A 17,026-nucleotide genomic window follows, 5' to 3' on the forward strand; every position below is an offset into this window, starting at 1 on the left:
CTTTCTTCTGTGCAACCTAACGCGTACTTCACAGAAATATGTTTGCACAGATAAAAGCAGTTTAAAAAAACTACAGTAAATTTAATTATGTCTGTTTTTAAGCTGTCATTGTGTTTGTAAATTCCTCTACATCTGTAACCAAGCGCATGGCATCCTTTGGGCTACTACCACCGATCAATAGGATAATGATAGACTATTCTCAATTATAGATCAGTGGCTACTGCACTCAATTATTTTTTTTTTTTTTTTTTTTTTTTTTTTATTATTTTAATGTTTTGTTTATATTTTATACATTTAAATTCAATCATTTAGCAGACGCATTCCTTGCAGTAGACTATGCAGTCATATTAGAAAATATCCACTAGGTGGCAACTACTGTCTATGGTGGCAACACCTAATAACCTTATCACCATCGGGGGGGCTTTTTAGTTTTCCTTATCTTATAAATGGCCATGCAGATTTTATCTCTTAAATTAAACACTTTTATGAACACAGTGAACATTATCATATGTCACAGTTTACTTGCTATCCTCACTTTTTCTGTCTTTCCTTCGCTTTTGAATGAATTGGCTATAAATGGCCCTGAACATGTTACTTTCAATTTCGATTTAACGGCTATTGGCGATTCTGCGTCAATTGCTTTAGTGGACAACAGCAAAACAAAACCTCTCGTATATTAAACATAGAACTTTTATTATCCTTGTAATTATTTTATTATCTTTTATCATCTTTATAATTATTTTATTTCGTAAATATCCGTGGCTTAAACAGCGGGAAAATTTACTGTATGCAGTTCTGTGGATGTTTTGAAAAACTTAAACTAAACGAAAATTATTGTTGCCTTGTCAATATAATTACTGTTTTTCCCCCCTGACTTTCAACTGATGCGATCATCGTTTCATTAACCGACAAGATTATATTAAATTAGAATTAAACGAAATTTGATAAATGTCTGTGAATCAAAAATCCAAGGGGGTTATAGTTTTAGCCTACATGAACAAATAGCAGAAAAAACAACAGAACATCATTTACCTGTCGCGCTTCTGTGAACGAAAAAAAAAGGATTAAATTATGTAAAAGGAATAAATAGCATATGTCTATGTGTGAAATTTATTTCACTTAAGTAATTAACATATTACCAAAATGAAAGGGGAAAAAATGCAACAATATGAGTGTCGGTTCATTTTTGAGAAGTTCACAGAAAACCGAGACGGCAGAAAATGTCTTTGTTTATTTTACGAGCAATTTATTGTGAGTGTACAAAAATAATAGACCTATTTAACCCTTCACAGATTCTAATGGTGTTACATATATTTGACCATAAATGTCTGAGTATTTTAAGTTGTTTCCGCTTTTATAAGACAATTCAAGTGAACGCGTCGTCGCCTCACGCACACACATCAGTTTTAGTAACTTGACATCACAGCCTGTTAACTGTCAAAATAACATACATTCAACCAAATATATAAAAAGTTATACTGCTCATTTTAATTAGTCTGTGTAGGCTACAATAAAATCGTTTAAATAATAAATAAATATAGTTTAGCCTCCAAATCGTGAATATTGAAACATTTGGATTTGTGTCAAATTAGAGAGGTAGCCTAGGTTATAACGCCAGTTTCAGTTCAGCTTTAAATTAATTCGTTTTGGCCTAACATTTAATATATTATTTTTTTTGTCATAACTAAAATAGCTATGGTTAATCTGTGCTTTTCACGGCAGAGGACTGTTATTTTGTTGAATGAACTGAAGATGACGTCACTGGCTCAGATTTGATTGACCAATCGGCTGAAAGGGGCGTGTAATGACCGCCCACATGTGGAAAATAGTGATGGGATTTATGGCTCTTTGAGGGGATCCGGATCTTCGCGATCCGTTCCTTTCAAAGAGCCGTTCAAAATATTTAGTCACTTTTAAGAAGCCAGCTTGGGGGCATCTCAGTTTATCCTGGAAATAAATACTGGGAGGAATGATGAGGTGAGATTTGTAGTCAAATAATTAAAACTCGGATATCACACACCAATATCTGAGTTTGAATTATTCTGAAATATTGATTACCTCATTTGTCATGTGTGGACTATATTCCATAGGGTTGCACAAATCCCTCTGCTTAGACAGTGACATCACTATTTTGGATTTACCTTTAGTACAAAGTGTGTGTGTGTGTGTAAAGCTACGTTGACTTATGTTATTCATACAATACCTACTCACAAATAAACATCAAAAACAAAGCATGTGACGGCAGCGTGCACACGTCATGGCTCCGCTCCTACCCAATGACAGAGGAACGCAGGGTTTTTTTCCACTGGAGTACTCACGTGAAGGATGCGTGCATAACTAATAACTAATATCATCACGCTATAAAGGATTGGCCTGCGCTGGGTGCGCCCCTCCCCCTATAACTGTTCTGTCTCGCGGAGGAGCTCATTTGTGTGCATCTGTGTAAAACACGCATAGGAAAAAAGAACGACAGAAAGAACGGCTCCCCTCCAGCCGCGACTCGGCTCCCTATCGTTCATGTTTATGGGCCGTTCAAAAGAATCGGTTCGTTCGCGAACGTCACAACTCTAGTGGAAAACGAGTTTTGAAGTCATGTTTCCGTTTTCTATCCGTGACCCGAAAAAACGAAAATCGAGTCAAAATCTCGTTTTTCCGTTTTTTTTTTTAACAAACGAAAAAACGGGAAACAACCGTTTTCTCGTTTCTGCATATTTAATTTCAAATTGGAAAACAAACTATCAAAACGGACCGCTGTTTAACTTTGTTTTCTCAAGATCTCATATTGGCTGTAATAGAAAGATACGTCATGTCTCAGTTTTACGCTTGTGTGAGTTCCAGACGAGTTATCAGTAACCATAAACAAAATATTGACTGAGTATTTTGATACTGCGTAGTGCACTGTGTGTGTCGTGGACTTGATATATCAACGTGAATAACGGTGATACGGAGGAGCTGTGTGCCTGGACATCCAGGTAGCGCCCTGAATCGCCGAGGGGTTCAGGGTTCCCCTGGCAACGAGGGATCGGTGAGGAAGCACGGACGCGATCAACATCGTTTTGGATTTAAGGTACACTATAAGTTTGTTTGGCTCTTCGGAGTGAAGCGGCCAATTCTGTTATTTTGTGGCCATGACGCACGCGAGCAACGGTACAGGCCTGCAACAAGGGGGTGCGTGGTTGTGTGTGAGTGGGCCCACGTGAGATAAAGTGTTAAGCTGATAGCCGCTATATTTTATTATGTGTTCAATTTGATTTCTTTTTCCAAACGGGCGTTGAATATAAATGTGATTTGATCTTATTGTGCATTTATATTGAGTTTATAGCCTATTTATAGACATTTGATATATTATAATCTGGAAAGTTACTCAATTTGGTATATTCTTATTCATCCGTGGGTTGTTAAATTCTAAAAGTCCATTATTCACAGAGATTGTGTATCACTAACAATACTTACCTGCCCTTCGGTGAAGTCATTTTAAAGTAGACAGTTAATTGTATTCTCCTCCTTCTAGTTTCATATTTTTCACAAATTCCATTTAAATTCTAATTGGCTTCAATAAAATCTGCAATTGTCTACTTGAATTGATCTCAGCAAGTTTATTATTTGCTTTGGGTGACGTGTAAACTGAATGTGAATTACCACAAAATAAATATTCAATTAAAAAGGTTGGGGATATTTAAACTTAAAGGGTGTAAAGAAAGGTCCCAAATTATTAGTCGAAAGACGGTAAAGTTCGAACCCGAGTGCTCGCCCTAAGAGCTCAGGTACGTCACATCTGGGAGGGAAGAGAGTGCTACACCTCTATAGTTATGGCGCGTCGTGTTAAATGCGCCTGGTGCAGATATGTTGTATGGGTTTATTATAAAGACCAATTCACACTGCACCGACAGATGATGACAGACGGCAATAGACACTTCAGTGGGTTTTGTTAACCCTGTTGGTATCTGTTGGCGTCTGTCATCTGCCGATTGAACATGCTGAATCATATTTAGAATGTCTGTGCTGTGCAGTGATGTGCTGTAATCTGTCATTGACTGTTGGCATTGATCTGCGTCTGTCGGTGCAATGTGAATTAGCCTTAAGCAAGACGTTTAGCTCCAACTTGCCTCAACAGACCTGCCTAGAAGTTTTTAGTATGCCTAGTAAGACCTTGATAAGCTGGTTCACGTGGGTTTGTTAGGCGTTGGAGCTAGCCTCTGCATTACAGTGGCCTGCCAGGAGCAGGACTGGACACCCCTGCTCTGGACAGTTATGTCAGTTATGTCATAGAAAGATACAAAAGTAGTGTACTATAATGTGTTTCTGAATTCAGCAATTGTTAGCCTATTTAATTGCATACTCATGACACATAACATCACAGCTAAGCACCTGTATTAGTGATGTTTGAGTTGGTGGTGGTTTGATGTGCGAAAGGGGCATTTCCAAGATACACTTTTTTTTTATTTTTTTTTTTTTTTTTTTTTTTTAGCTGGGTGCAACTAGTAATGCAGAAATTACATACTTCACCTTTGAAGTTAATCTCAATAACCATCTGTCTCTAACCTTTTTTTAGTGGTGAGAATGAGAAGGTCGTTGAAGAGGAACATGTATACGGGAGTACATTTGTTGCGGATGCTGAAGAGAGACCCTCTTTTGCTTAGCTCCTGTAGTTCACCCTGTTTTTCTAGACAGCGTGTTTTAGAAACAATTGGAACGGCCTGTAAAATCAAGAAACACATAACTTATTATTGTATTTTGTATCGCTTAAATCCTGCAAAGAAATATAATTATGTTGCCATATTGAAATAATACATGATGTCTGACTTCGTATGTAGTAAAAGAAAATGGTACTTTCAGAAATTTGATTTGGTACTTTTAAAGAAGAAGTTTGATTAAATGCATAGTTCACCCAAGAATGAATGTTTTGTCATAGTATTTTGGACCGAACTAAAAATGCGTTACTGAAAATACAGCGATTTGAACAGGATTTTTAATGGTTCTTTGATGCAGCTTAAGTTCAACAAAGAAACTTTTACTAATTAATTTATTTTCTAGGACTCTTCAGTTGCTATATGTCTCCTTGGGATGGATAGATAGATGGATAGATGGATAGATGGATAGATGGATAGATGGATAGATAGATAGATAGATAGATAGATAGATAGATAGATAGATAGATAGATAGATAGATAGATGTTACATTATACATTCATTAAATATTTATTTTTTAACAGATTATTACTTCTAGGTATCATGTTAACGGAAAAAACCCTCCTAGGTTCTGTAAAGCAACAGTATTTTTTAAGTGTGCAGTAGTGAATTTACAGACCTTGAGTTTGTCAAACTCCAACTTGTTAGAGATGTGTATGAGCTCTTCCATCTGTTTCATCTGCCCCACCTGTGTGTTTGCCTGGGCGATTAGCTACAAACAAGAATGATGACAATGAGAGAGATCAAAGCTAGACATGAAAGGTACAAAAAATGCATATGGAGAGATTTCATATTTATGAAATATTTGAAAAAGTGGTTAAGATTTAGTGTTAGTTAGCCACTTTACAGTGTTTTTACCACAGAGACATCATAAGGCATGACGTATAGCTGTTGTGAAATAAGTATTATGATATCAAAGTTCAGTAAATAATCACAATAAAAATTCTTCCATCAAGCAAAGCATTCTATTAGCTGTAAACTGTTTATAATGCCAAGAAAAGTAGCAACTCAGCATTTTAATGAATTTAGCTGATGATATTGATCATTGATATTTAGGTCAATGACACGACCCAGATATGACATTATCTGGGTCGTGTCATTGACCTAAATATCAATGATCAATATCATCAGCTAAATTCATTAAAATGCTGAGTTGAAAAATGTTTCACTGCTTTTTTTTAATATCAGCACTCGGCTAATCAAACTCAAAGGTCAATGTTGATTTTACTCATTTTACCTCAGACACTGAAGCCAGGGCCTTGGAAGTGGTTTCCTCCTCTTTAGTGCACTTTGCAGTCCGCTTTTGGATATTCTACAAAAGGTTACAATTAATCCAAGCACTACTGTCTGATCATTTTACATTTACAAATGAGAGGAATAGGTATTTTTGAAAACATTAGCTGTTATATCTCACCTGTATAAGGATTTTGATGCGTGTGATTCGCTGGAAGGGCAGAAGCATAAAGGATGTGAAGGGCAAACGTTTGCAGAGTGGAGATAACTCCAGCCGCCTCATCACAACTGAAAAATCCCTGTTACTGTCCCTGCCAGTACATACATGTAAACAACATAATTTACAATACTTATAACTTAAAACTTATGTTTTTGGTACATGGTACTTCAAAAGTAAATCTGTAAAATGTATTTTATGCATTTAGAAGCATTAAAATCAAAGCTGAAAGTTTTACATTAAAATTATTATAATTTGTGTGTGTGTGTGTTTCTTTACAAATGGATTTAGGTATGTATAAAAGTCTCACATCAGTCTGCTGTAGGTCTTTTCTTGGTACTGCTGATTTCTGACATAATCAATGAAGACTGAGAAATAGTTCTTTGAGTGCTCATAAATGATGTCACACACATCAGATATCACCACACTCTCATCGACTCGTTTCAGCAGATCGCCTATAAACCTAAGAAGAACAGACATGTTCGATCATTCCCATGGGGTAGTAGTTCTTTGGTTAATGGCTTAGTTTCAAAAATGATAACTGTCATAATTTACTCTTTTTGGTACCATTCCAAATACATATGACCATGGCATGACCGATCATATAAAGCTATCATATCAGGCCCAGTTCTTGGTGGGCTGGCCGATGTCCTGGCTGGACTTTTTTGGGGTGGGGGGTGGTAATACACTAGATCTGGGGTGGCGAGATTTGCTCCAACCCTGATAAAAGCTCACCTGGCTATAGCTTTCTAGCAACCCTTCAGACCTTGATTAGCTTGTTCAGGTGTGTTTTATTAGGGTTGGAGCTGAAATCTGCAGGACTGTGGCTCTCCAGGACTGACGTTAGTCACCCCTATATATAAATTTTTCACTCTTTGTTATATTGCAGTCATTTGCTAAAATCATTTAAGTTCATTTTTTTCCCTCATTAATGTACACACAGCACCCCATATTGACAGAAAAACACAGAATTGTTGACATTTTGGCAGATTTATTAAAAAAGAAAAACTGAAATATCACATGGTCCTAAGTATTCAGACCCTTTGCTCAGTATTTAGTAGAAGCACCCTTTTGATCTAATACAGCCATGAGTCTTTTTGGGAAAGATGCAACAAGTTTGGGGATCCTCTGCCATTCCTCCTTGCAGATTCTCTCCAGTTCTGTCAGGTTGGATTGTAAATGTTGGTGGACAGCCATTTTTAGGTCTCTCCAGAGATGCTCAATTGGGTTTAAGTCAGGGCTCTGGCTGGGCCATTCAAGAACAGCCACGGAGTTGTTGTGAAGCCACTCCTTTGTTATTTTAGCTGTGTGCTTAGGGTCATTGTCTTGTTGGAAGGTAAACCTTCTGCCCAGTCTGAGGTCCTGAGCACTCTGGAGAAGGTTTTCGTCCAGGATATCTCTGTACTTGGCCGCATTCATCTTTCCCTCGATTGCAACCAGTTGTCCTGTCCCTGCAGCTGAAAAACACCCCCATGCTGCCACCAACATGCTTCACTGTTGGGACTATTTTGGACAGGTGATGAGCAGTGCCTGGTTTTTTCCACACATACCGCTTAGAATTAAGGCCAAAAAGTTCTATCTTGGTCTCACCAGACCAGAGAATCTTAATTCTCACCATCTTGGAGTCCTTCAGGTGTTTTTTAGCAAACTCCATGTGGGCTTTCATGTATCTTGCGCTGAGGAGAGGCTTCGGTCGGGCCACTCTGCCATAAAGCCCCGAATGGTGGAGGGCTGCAGTGATGGTTGACTTTCTACAAATTTCTCCCATCTCCCAGCTGCATCTCTGGAGCTCAGCCACAGTGATCTTTGGGTTCTTCTTTACCTCTTCTCCCCCAATAGCTCAGTTTGGCCTGGCGGCCAGCTCTAGGAAGGGTTCTGGTCGTCCCAAACGTCTTCCATTTAAGGACTATGGAGGACACTGTCCTCTTAGGAATCTTAAGTGCAGCAGAATTTTTTTTGTAACCTTGGCCAGATCTGTGCCTTGCCACAATTCTGTCTCGGGGCTCTTCAGGCAGTTCCTTTGACCTCATGATTCTCATTTGCTCTGACATGCACTGTGAGTTGTAAGGTCTTATATAAACAGGTGTGTGGCTTTCCTAATCAAGTCCAATCAGTATAATTAAACACAGCTGGACTCAAATGAAGGTATAGAACCGTCTCAAGGATGATCAGAAGAAATGGACAGCACCTGCGTTAAATATATGAGTGTCACAGCAAAGGGTCTGAATACTTAGGACCATGTGATATTTCAGTTTTTCTTTTTTAATAAATCTGCAAAAATGTCAACAATTGTGTGTTTTTCTGTCAATATGGGGTGCTGTGTGTACATTAATGAGGGGAAAAATTTACTTGATTGATTTAAGCAAATGGCTGCAATATAACAAAGAGTGAAAAATTTAAGGGGGTCTGAATACTTTCCGTACCCACTGTGTATATATATATATATATATATATATATATATATATATATATATATATATATATAATAGCTCTGTATAGCTCTCAGTAATTTGCATAGCACGCAAATATTTCAGATAAGAACAAAAAAATACTGCAAATTTCTGGAGTTATATTTTTGATTGGTTGTGGCATTCTACAGCCCTTCATCAAACTTCTTAACACACATACTGAATCAGATTGTTCTTATTCAATGCACAAATCATAAAAAACAGATTAACACTATCTGTGCCTAAATTCTGATTGGGTGGGCAAGGCAGATGTTTAGGGCTCAGCCCACCCCTGCCCATGCCTCGATCCGCAGAACCTGATTTCACCAAGTACATGTTCCTGATGTTCCATGATCAACTAAGATGTTAATTCTGGAACCACATTCAAATCATCCAATCAGATGTGAGGGACAAGTTTACAGTTTATGTAAAGTTTAGACTTACAACCAGGGTTAGGTACTTCTACATCAGTGTTATTCAAATCAGATTACTTATGGATATGGGATAGGTTTAGGGGTAGGGATATGGTTATGATTATATTTTCAGACAGGAATGTTGTCCCAAGATCAACAAAATATGGTGACCCAGGAATGTGTCTAACTTGGCAAAATCAGGACATGCCTGCTGTAGACCTGTATCATGTGGATTCAGAAGACCTAGAATATAGTGCATGAGTTGTGTGGGCTAATTTTATGACAGTATGACAGTCCTCATTCTCTTTTTTTATTTTATATCTTATTCTATTTTATTTTATTTAATATATAATGTATGTATGTGTGTTTTCTCTTCAAAAATTCAGTTTGTTTATATATATATATGTGTGGGTGTGTGTGTGTATATATATATATATATATATATATATATATATATATATATATATATATATATATATATATATATATATATATATACATACGAAGAGTTCATTTGCAAAAACCGATAAACGCCATTTTTGAAAAAAATGAACTAAGTGCTGTGCATTATTCTCCATATATAGCACGTTCTGTACCCTAAATCCATTTTGTCAGAAGAGCCGGTTTTGCCCACTTTCAGGCATCGCAAGTTCACGTTTTACAGCAGAAGCCAACAAGCGCCCTTGTTTGTGTACAGACAGAAACCGATAAGTCCGTTTTAGCGAATCAGCGCGCAGTATTCAGGTCAGGTGACAAGGCTTCTAGTCACTTCAAAAAGACGCGCTAGCTGAGGGAAGTTTTATCAAAGCTCACTAAAAGTGATCGAGGATTTGTGATTTCGACTCCTGTAAGTCCTTGTACACCATACACGACTTACATGCTGAAAAATTGGTTGTCCTTTTGCTTGTGTGTGCGCGCGATTGCGCACGTGCGTGTGTGGATGAGTGCGTGTGTGTGTACTTGTGTGCCGATCTGTGTGTGTGTGTGTGTGTGTGTGTGTTTGAGAGAGAGAGAGCGTGTGTGTGTGCCGATCTGTTTGTGTTTGTGTGTGTGGGTGGGTGTGTGTGCGTTTGTGTGCACATGTGTGTTTGAGAGTGTTTTAAATGCAATTACTTGAGTTTTGTTTAACTATGAAACATGAAATGTGGAGTTATCTGCTTTTGCCAAAAAACGACTGTTGGAGTTATCTGCTTTTGCTAAAAAACAAACTTGTAATATATATATAAAACATACTTTCAATGAATTTAAATTTTTTAATTTACATGTATTTTTTAGAGTTATCATTACTTAATCAAAACAGCCCAACTGCAGTTTGATTGTTATTACTTGGAATGCACAATAAAAAAAAAACATGATTTGTGAGAATTCATAAAAATGGAGTTATCTGTTTTTGCAAATAAACTCTTCAGTATCATACATACACATATATATATATATATATATATATATATAAAACAAACAGTGAATTTTTGAAGAGAAAATTATAATGAGTAAATGATAACAGAACTTTCAATATGGGTAAACTATTCGTAAACTACTTTTCAAAGATTTCATTATGAGTAGTATAATATTCATTATAAATTTCAGGCTGTTTCACACACAAAGCATTTTTTTTTTGGTTCCTTTTTGGAGTTCGGGTTACAATCTATTTTTGAATAGAAAAGAGTAGCTAATTTTGTGGTCCACAGAAAAATTAAAAATTTCCCCTTGTTTCTCTTCTGTCTCTCTCACCTCTCGCTGACCTCATAGACCTGCAGGAGGTTGGAGAAGAGGGCCTTCCTATCATGAATGACCAGAGTTTCATTGAGTTCCCGTGACCCCAGGAAGTGATCCTTCAGAACCCGCAGGGAGCGCAGGTAGGAGGCCTCAGAGGTGAGCACTTCAAACATGCTCTAAAAACACATAAAGATTAACATATAGATATGTACAAACTGAACTTGACAGATGTAAAGTTACTCCTAATAGAGTTAAATTACAGTATTACTCTAACCTCTTGTCTCTGTATTTCAGTGCGAGTGAGTTTGTATAACATTCCACTTTCCTTCACCACTGGTAAGTCTTGCCATAGCGTAATCTCTTCGGGGCCTCTTTTGGTCCGGGGGTCAACCACTCCCAGCCCTCCGTGACCCTCAAGACCCAGAGTTTCACTAACACTTCTCCTGTTGCAATCTGGGCTATCAGTCTGGATCTGACTGGCTTCTTTCGAGACCTTAGCCTGGTAGATCTGATACAGAGGTTCTAGGGGAGGCAATGTGTTTGAGAAGTTTGGTTGAAAGTTTGGTGTTATATATACATTAATTTAATTATCTCACCATAGTCACTGTTTGGCTCCCAGTCACTGGAGATCCTCCGTGGGCTTCCTGTATTGTCACACAGCCTGTAAGAAACCCACAACTACCTGGTCACCATTACTGGGTTAAAATTAGCATCAGTCACAGATCATAAAGGCCTAATACACTAAAGAGTGTTCTTTTTAAAATGTAATTTCTCAGTTTAAAAAAGATGCCTAAACTCACAACAAACCTGGGAGACAAAAAAGGTAATTCTCACCACCTCATAATTTCATTTTGACCCGCCTTTCTGGCTAGCAGTGAGTCAGAAACGAAACCTCTCTTTTTCAAATCCGTAAAAGTTGGACATGTCAGGTTTTTATTTCAGGGAAAGAGGATGTGTAAATTAAACTCGTAATATATTACTTGAAAGATGCTAAGAATAGTGTATAAAGGAAGTATAGTGTATAAGAATAAAAAGTGTGTGTGGGGGTATTTATTTATTTATTTATTTTACATTTAAGTGTATTCACATTTAAATAACCACAAAAGTTAGTTTGCAAAGTGCACTAAAAGAAAGTCAAAAACAGTCTTATTCGCAAGAGGAGATAACTATACTGTAGAAACTCATACAGTAGGCTCATGAACAATATCTGATGGTACACCAACAAAAAATTTAGTAAACTACTATCATTATCATTTCATTATTTGCCCTTTACTTTACAATATCAAAAAATCTTTTATTGTTTGGCTTTACTGACAGCCTGCTAAGCTCCAAAAAATTCTGATAATTTTTTTTTTTTAAAACCTTGACTTTGTTCTGAAAATCATTGTATAATTTGCACACTTTTTAGAACAACTTATTAATGTTGTAAACTTACTCTTTTGTGTCAATAGACTCCCAGCCTTCGAAATCACTATTTTCATAGCTCTCACCTAGAAAATAGAAATGTAGACACATATGTCAGTTTCATTCATTTCAAGAAATGAAACTGGTATTGAATAAAGCATTTAAAAGGAGATATGTGGGGGAAAAAAGAGTAACTGATAGCATGTCTTAATGTCCACAATGATTTCGGCAAGTAAGACATGTTCGTGGATCAGTTACGGTAGGGTAAGGATTAGGTCTGGTTTTAGTTGCTTAGACAATGTTACCATACTTAATGTTTGGGATTAGAAACATGGTTGATACTATGTTTATTTGACAAGAATTTTGTTCCAGGATCGACACAAGACGTTGATCCAAGATGTCATACTTGGCCAAATCGTAGCCATTACAAGTTCATGATAAATATTAAAGCCATGCACACTTTTTCTGCAACGAAACCTCTGTGCTTACCTGATGGGTTTAGCACAGATTTGGGATGAGATAATCTTCCACGCACACAGCTGCTGGTGTTTCTGATAGGTGGACCGCCTCCTCGAAGAGAGACCACACAGGCCAGCGCAGGCTGAGAAGACCGCCTATCTGTCTTTTGCTTTTGTGGAGGGTGCCTAGGAAGTCGTGGGGGAGGACGAGGGGGGACAGCTGGAGCAGTAACTTTATTGTCGTTTGATGGCAAAAGATCCAAGTATATATGAGCATCGATGTGGTCAAGCTGTGTATATTGTTGGCTGTTTTGATACTCAGAGGACTGGTAAGTCCTTGGTGGTACAGGGGGTTTTGAGTGGTTTTGAAATGACTCATCATCATATGCAAACTGTTTTCCTGCTAATTTGTGAGGGCTGTGGTGAAGTAGAAAGCTTTGGCAATTTACACACGGAGGCAATTCTTGGTGTTTTGAATGGTGAGATGGGCTATTCTGTGGCCTACTGACTTCATTGCTGGTTAAAACATCCTCCTTATTTGGAAACCTATTTCTCTGACTTCCTCTGTTTGGATGTTTATGAATTACAGTATCCATGTCATTTTTCTTCTCCTGTAAAGGTACCCAGACCAGTTTCATGCCAGGCCTTTGAAGGTGGCAGATGCAATGACAGTGTTTCTCCTCTGAGATGGTAGGTGGTGCAATTGAGCCCTGATGACTTTCTATGGTGCCACTTACAGAGTTATTCATTTCACTGCCATCAGGAGCTGAGGGAATGAAGGGTAGTCAGATGCTTTATTAAGCTTATCAACAGGCCCAGACACAATATGTTTTTTTCTTCACATTTTCTACTCTTATTTTTGCACTGGTAAAATAATGTAGGCTATTAAACACATTATAATGTATATTCTTATTGGTTGGTGAGAACATGATCAGATTAGCCAAAATATGTATTTATTTTTTCTTAATTAACTGACCATGATAAGGAACAGGGGATTCATGACCTTTGTGAATGATGGGCGATCCAAAGCGAGTTCTGTGGCACAGACTCAGTTGCCTTCTACAATGTTCTAAGCCAGTGGTCCTAAATTGGTTTATTTACATTGAGTTGCATCCCAACAAAAATATTTTTCTCATATAAAAGTAGACAAAATTTGAACATTTAACATTCGAATGTCTCTTGAATGTCGATGGTTTCATGCCCTCAACAGCCAGTAACGCACTGCACCAAACATCTTTATCCACTTTGCAAGTTACCTGCATTTATGTCAATGACAAATAAAAGTTTCCATAATAATGGAAAGGAAATATTAGTAACATTTTCTATGCAGCCTGTATTTATAATGCATTTTAAGGGTATTCTTAATGCATTATAATACATGCATAATGCCTTACAAACAACCTAATAATATGTTGTATCATCTGATAAATAATCACAACAGTTACAATACTTTATAATACTTACCTATTTGTGGTTATAACTTTTAAGAGTACAATGCATTATGTAACACCAGATGAAGCCTGCATTTATAATGCATCATAATTATAATGCATGCATAATGCCTATAAACAGCCTTATAATGTGTTGTATCATCTTATGAATAATCATAACAACAGCAATAATACTTACTTACTTATTAGATTTGGTAAAAGTTTTTATGAATGAAACACGATTTGCATTGTGAATGTATTGTTCCTTTGTACTTTTCCACACCACTTTGATTTTACCTAAAGGGAAATGTCTTATCTACTTTCCCAAGTCTCATATCTTGCTTTTAAAGTAATAAAAAAACTAAAAAGCTTTATAATGTGGTCATAATATTTATAAGTGCTCTTTATAAGACATTTCCCTTAAAATGTAAAATCAAAGTTGTGTGGAAAAGTACAAATTAGCAATACATTCACAATGCAAATCGTGTTTTATTCATAAAAACTGTAAAATGACAAGATTTTTACCAAATCTAATAAGTAGGTAAGTATTATTACTGTTGTTATGATTATTCATAAGATGATACAACACATTATAAGGCTGTTTATAGGCATTATGTGTGCATGAATACCCTTATAATTCAATATAAATGCAGGCTATATTATAATGCATTGCACTCTTTACAGTTATAACCACAAATAGTTAAGTATTATAATGTATTTTAACTGTTATGATTGTCAGATGATAGAACATATTATAAGACAGTATGTGGTAACACTTTACAATACGGTTCATTAGTTAACATTAGTTAACTACATTAGTTAACATGAACTAATAATGAACTGCACTTATACAGCATTTATTAATCTTTGTTAATGTTAATTTCAACATTTATTAATACATTATTAAAAGCTTGTTAACATTAGTTAATGCACTGTGAACTAACATGAACAAAGAATTAACAACTGTATTCTCATTAACTAACACTAACGAAGATTAGTAAATACAGTAACAAATGTATTGCTCATTGTTAGTTCATGTTAGTTAATCCATTAACTAATGTTCAATAAATGAACCGTATTTTAAAGTGTTACCCAGTATGTATGTAGTATAATGCATTAAGAATACTCTTATAATGCATTATAAATGCTTCATAGAGTGAATTGTTACTGAAATATCTTTTGAAAATCTTAAAACAAGTGTCGAGTTGTTAAATGTATTCTTTGTATTTATGCTGGTTTCATATAATAATTCTATGCCTTATTCAACTGTTTAAATTAGTTACTCTAAACCTACATCATGTGATATAAAGTGTTAACAGATTTTTTCTATTTTTGTACCACATTAATGATACTGTTTTCAGCATCACTTAATATATTTCACATATACAATATAAAGCACACACATGTTAGAAACATATTTTAAAAATTTCACTACCTGATCGACCCACATCCACATCTTCTACTGCCAGCTGATGATTTATTTCCGGCATCTGTTTTTCAACCCATATATGTCCACTTTTATTAAGTGTTGAAAATGAAGATATATGCTGTACTCGGTCCTCTATCCTGGTTGAACATCTTGCTTCAACCACCAAAGACCTTCCATTTTGGCTCATATCTTTAGAGTATCTACTTTCTTTACTGTTGTGGTTTATTGCTGGTTGCTTGCCCGTTCCTGGTTCAAAGTTACGCAAAGCCTGAGCCACTCGGCTAGAGGAACCAAAGAGGCTTGACTGGTGTAAAACATTAAGATTTGGTTTTGGTGGAAGGTTGGGTTTCTGTGGAATGGTAGGTTTTCCATTGGATGGTTTACAGATTGACTTATCCATTTGATTCTCTAAAAAAATTTTCATGTCCAAATGAGCAAGATTCACACATTAAAATCCAGAGACACATAGATTACCGCAAAATATTACACCATATTAAACTGCTAAACAACAACTAATGCAACAAAATCCCTTATTGTGCTGAATTCAGCATCAACAGTTTAGAGTCTTCTGCAGTGAAGCCTGTTGTCACTCTTTCTTCTCGTGTCATATCAACATCTTTAAAACAAGAAAAGTTGATTTACCTTTCATTGAGCAATCAGGGCTGCCATACACAATATGTCAAGAAATGTTTTACCTCTGCTGGCGTGTTGTCCTAACTTGTGAGCAAACTTGCTCTGAGTGTTGTTAATAAATGTCACTATTGTTACTTCTCCTTTCAGATGTTGTCCTTTGGTCTTTCATATGGCTTAATAGGGAAGTAGGTCACAACACCAAATGGACTCTTGTACATTATATAGTGAGATACTGTAGATGCAGGACATAGTAGTCTTAGATGACTTAGAATTTAAAATAGCATTTGGATATCTGTATGATCCAAAATCAGTTTTTTATCATTATATTATATTATATTATATTATACATTCTCCAAAATGCTGATCCTTTGTAGGGTCACAGGAGGACAGGAGCATATTATATTATATAATAAATGAGCTATACAAAGAGTACCACAAAATACCACAAAAAGTGCACACATTTCCATGTCTTGCTTCAGCTTTAAACAACTGAAAACTCCCAGTTCAACATTTCAGCAAAGCAGCTGATTCCAGACTGACCATAAAAGCACAAGACTCTATTTTCCTACATAAAATGATTTTATTGTTATTGTCAAGTTTAAAATGAGACTACTATACAACCAATGTATCATAAATTAAAAAAAAAAAAAATGTGTTGACAAACAGTAAACTGAGTATCTTTTGAAATGTCTAAAATATATATATTTTAACCATAAAAGTAAACAAGGATCTCACTTCCTCTATGACTTGTAAGCTGATGTGTGTTACTTTTTCGGTTCCTTCATTTTACATTTTACTAGATTTAATTCCTCTTTATGGCAACATCCTCCATGACCAAAAATTTCCTCATGAAACTCTTAACTATAACATTATCAGTAACATTACCTCATGTACATTACAATAATTTTGCATTTCCACCAGAGCTATAAGAAAAAAATAAAATTATATATATATATA

At 36.1% G+C, this 17,026-nt stretch overlaps 1 protein-coding gene and 1 long non-coding RNA gene across 5 annotated transcripts in view; one reads left to right on the top strand and one right to left on the bottom strand.

Moving 5' to 3' along the window:
* Positions 1–16,986, bottom strand: part of arhgef15a (Rho guanine nucleotide exchange factor (GEF) 15) — a 26,808-nt gene extending 9,822 nt beyond the window's left edge. The window contains exons 1-12 of one of the 4 annotated variants that reach the window (XM_067407697.1): positions 16,079–16,986; positions 15,443–15,844; positions 12,609–13,343; positions 12,151–12,205; positions 11,312–11,376; positions 10,990–11,237; positions 10,731–10,891; positions 6,450–6,602; positions 6,104–6,233; positions 5,927–6,001; positions 5,309–5,401; positions 4,543–4,697 (exon numbers count right to left, since the gene is read on the bottom strand). In XM_067407697.1, the coding sequence (XP_067263798.1) occupies positions 4,543–4,697; positions 5,309–5,401; positions 5,927–6,001; positions 6,104–6,233; positions 6,450–6,602; positions 10,731–10,891; positions 10,990–11,237; positions 11,312–11,376; positions 12,151–12,205; positions 12,609–13,343; positions 15,443–15,844; positions 16,079–16,085 (2,279 nt within the window). In that variant the 5' untranslated portion in view covers positions 16,086–16,986. Of the gene's footprint in view, positions 1–4,542; positions 4,698–5,308; positions 5,402–5,926; positions 6,002–6,103; positions 6,234–6,449; positions 6,603–10,730; positions 10,892–10,989; positions 11,238–11,311; positions 11,377–12,150; positions 12,206–12,608; positions 13,344–15,442 lie in introns of all 4 variants that reach the window. The other 3 variants (XM_067407698.1, XM_067407696.1, XM_067407695.1) reach the window with 3 other exon arrangements.
* On the top strand, positions 1,818–11,123 carry LOC137034620 (uncharacterized). Its single transcript, XR_010896960.1, has 3 exons — positions 1,818–3,067; positions 10,749–10,871; positions 11,010–11,123. It is a non-coding gene; the product is annotated as an uncharacterized lncRNA (long non-coding RNA).
* Positions 16,987–17,026: the final 40 nt, after the last annotated feature.

The sequence above is a fragment of the Chanodichthys erythropterus genome, chromosome 13, assembly GCF_024489055.1.
Source record: "Chanodichthys erythropterus isolate Z2021 chromosome 13, ASM2448905v1, whole genome shotgun sequence".
Taxonomy (NCBI): Eukaryota; Metazoa; Chordata; class Actinopteri; order Cypriniformes; family Xenocyprididae; genus Chanodichthys; species Chanodichthys erythropterus.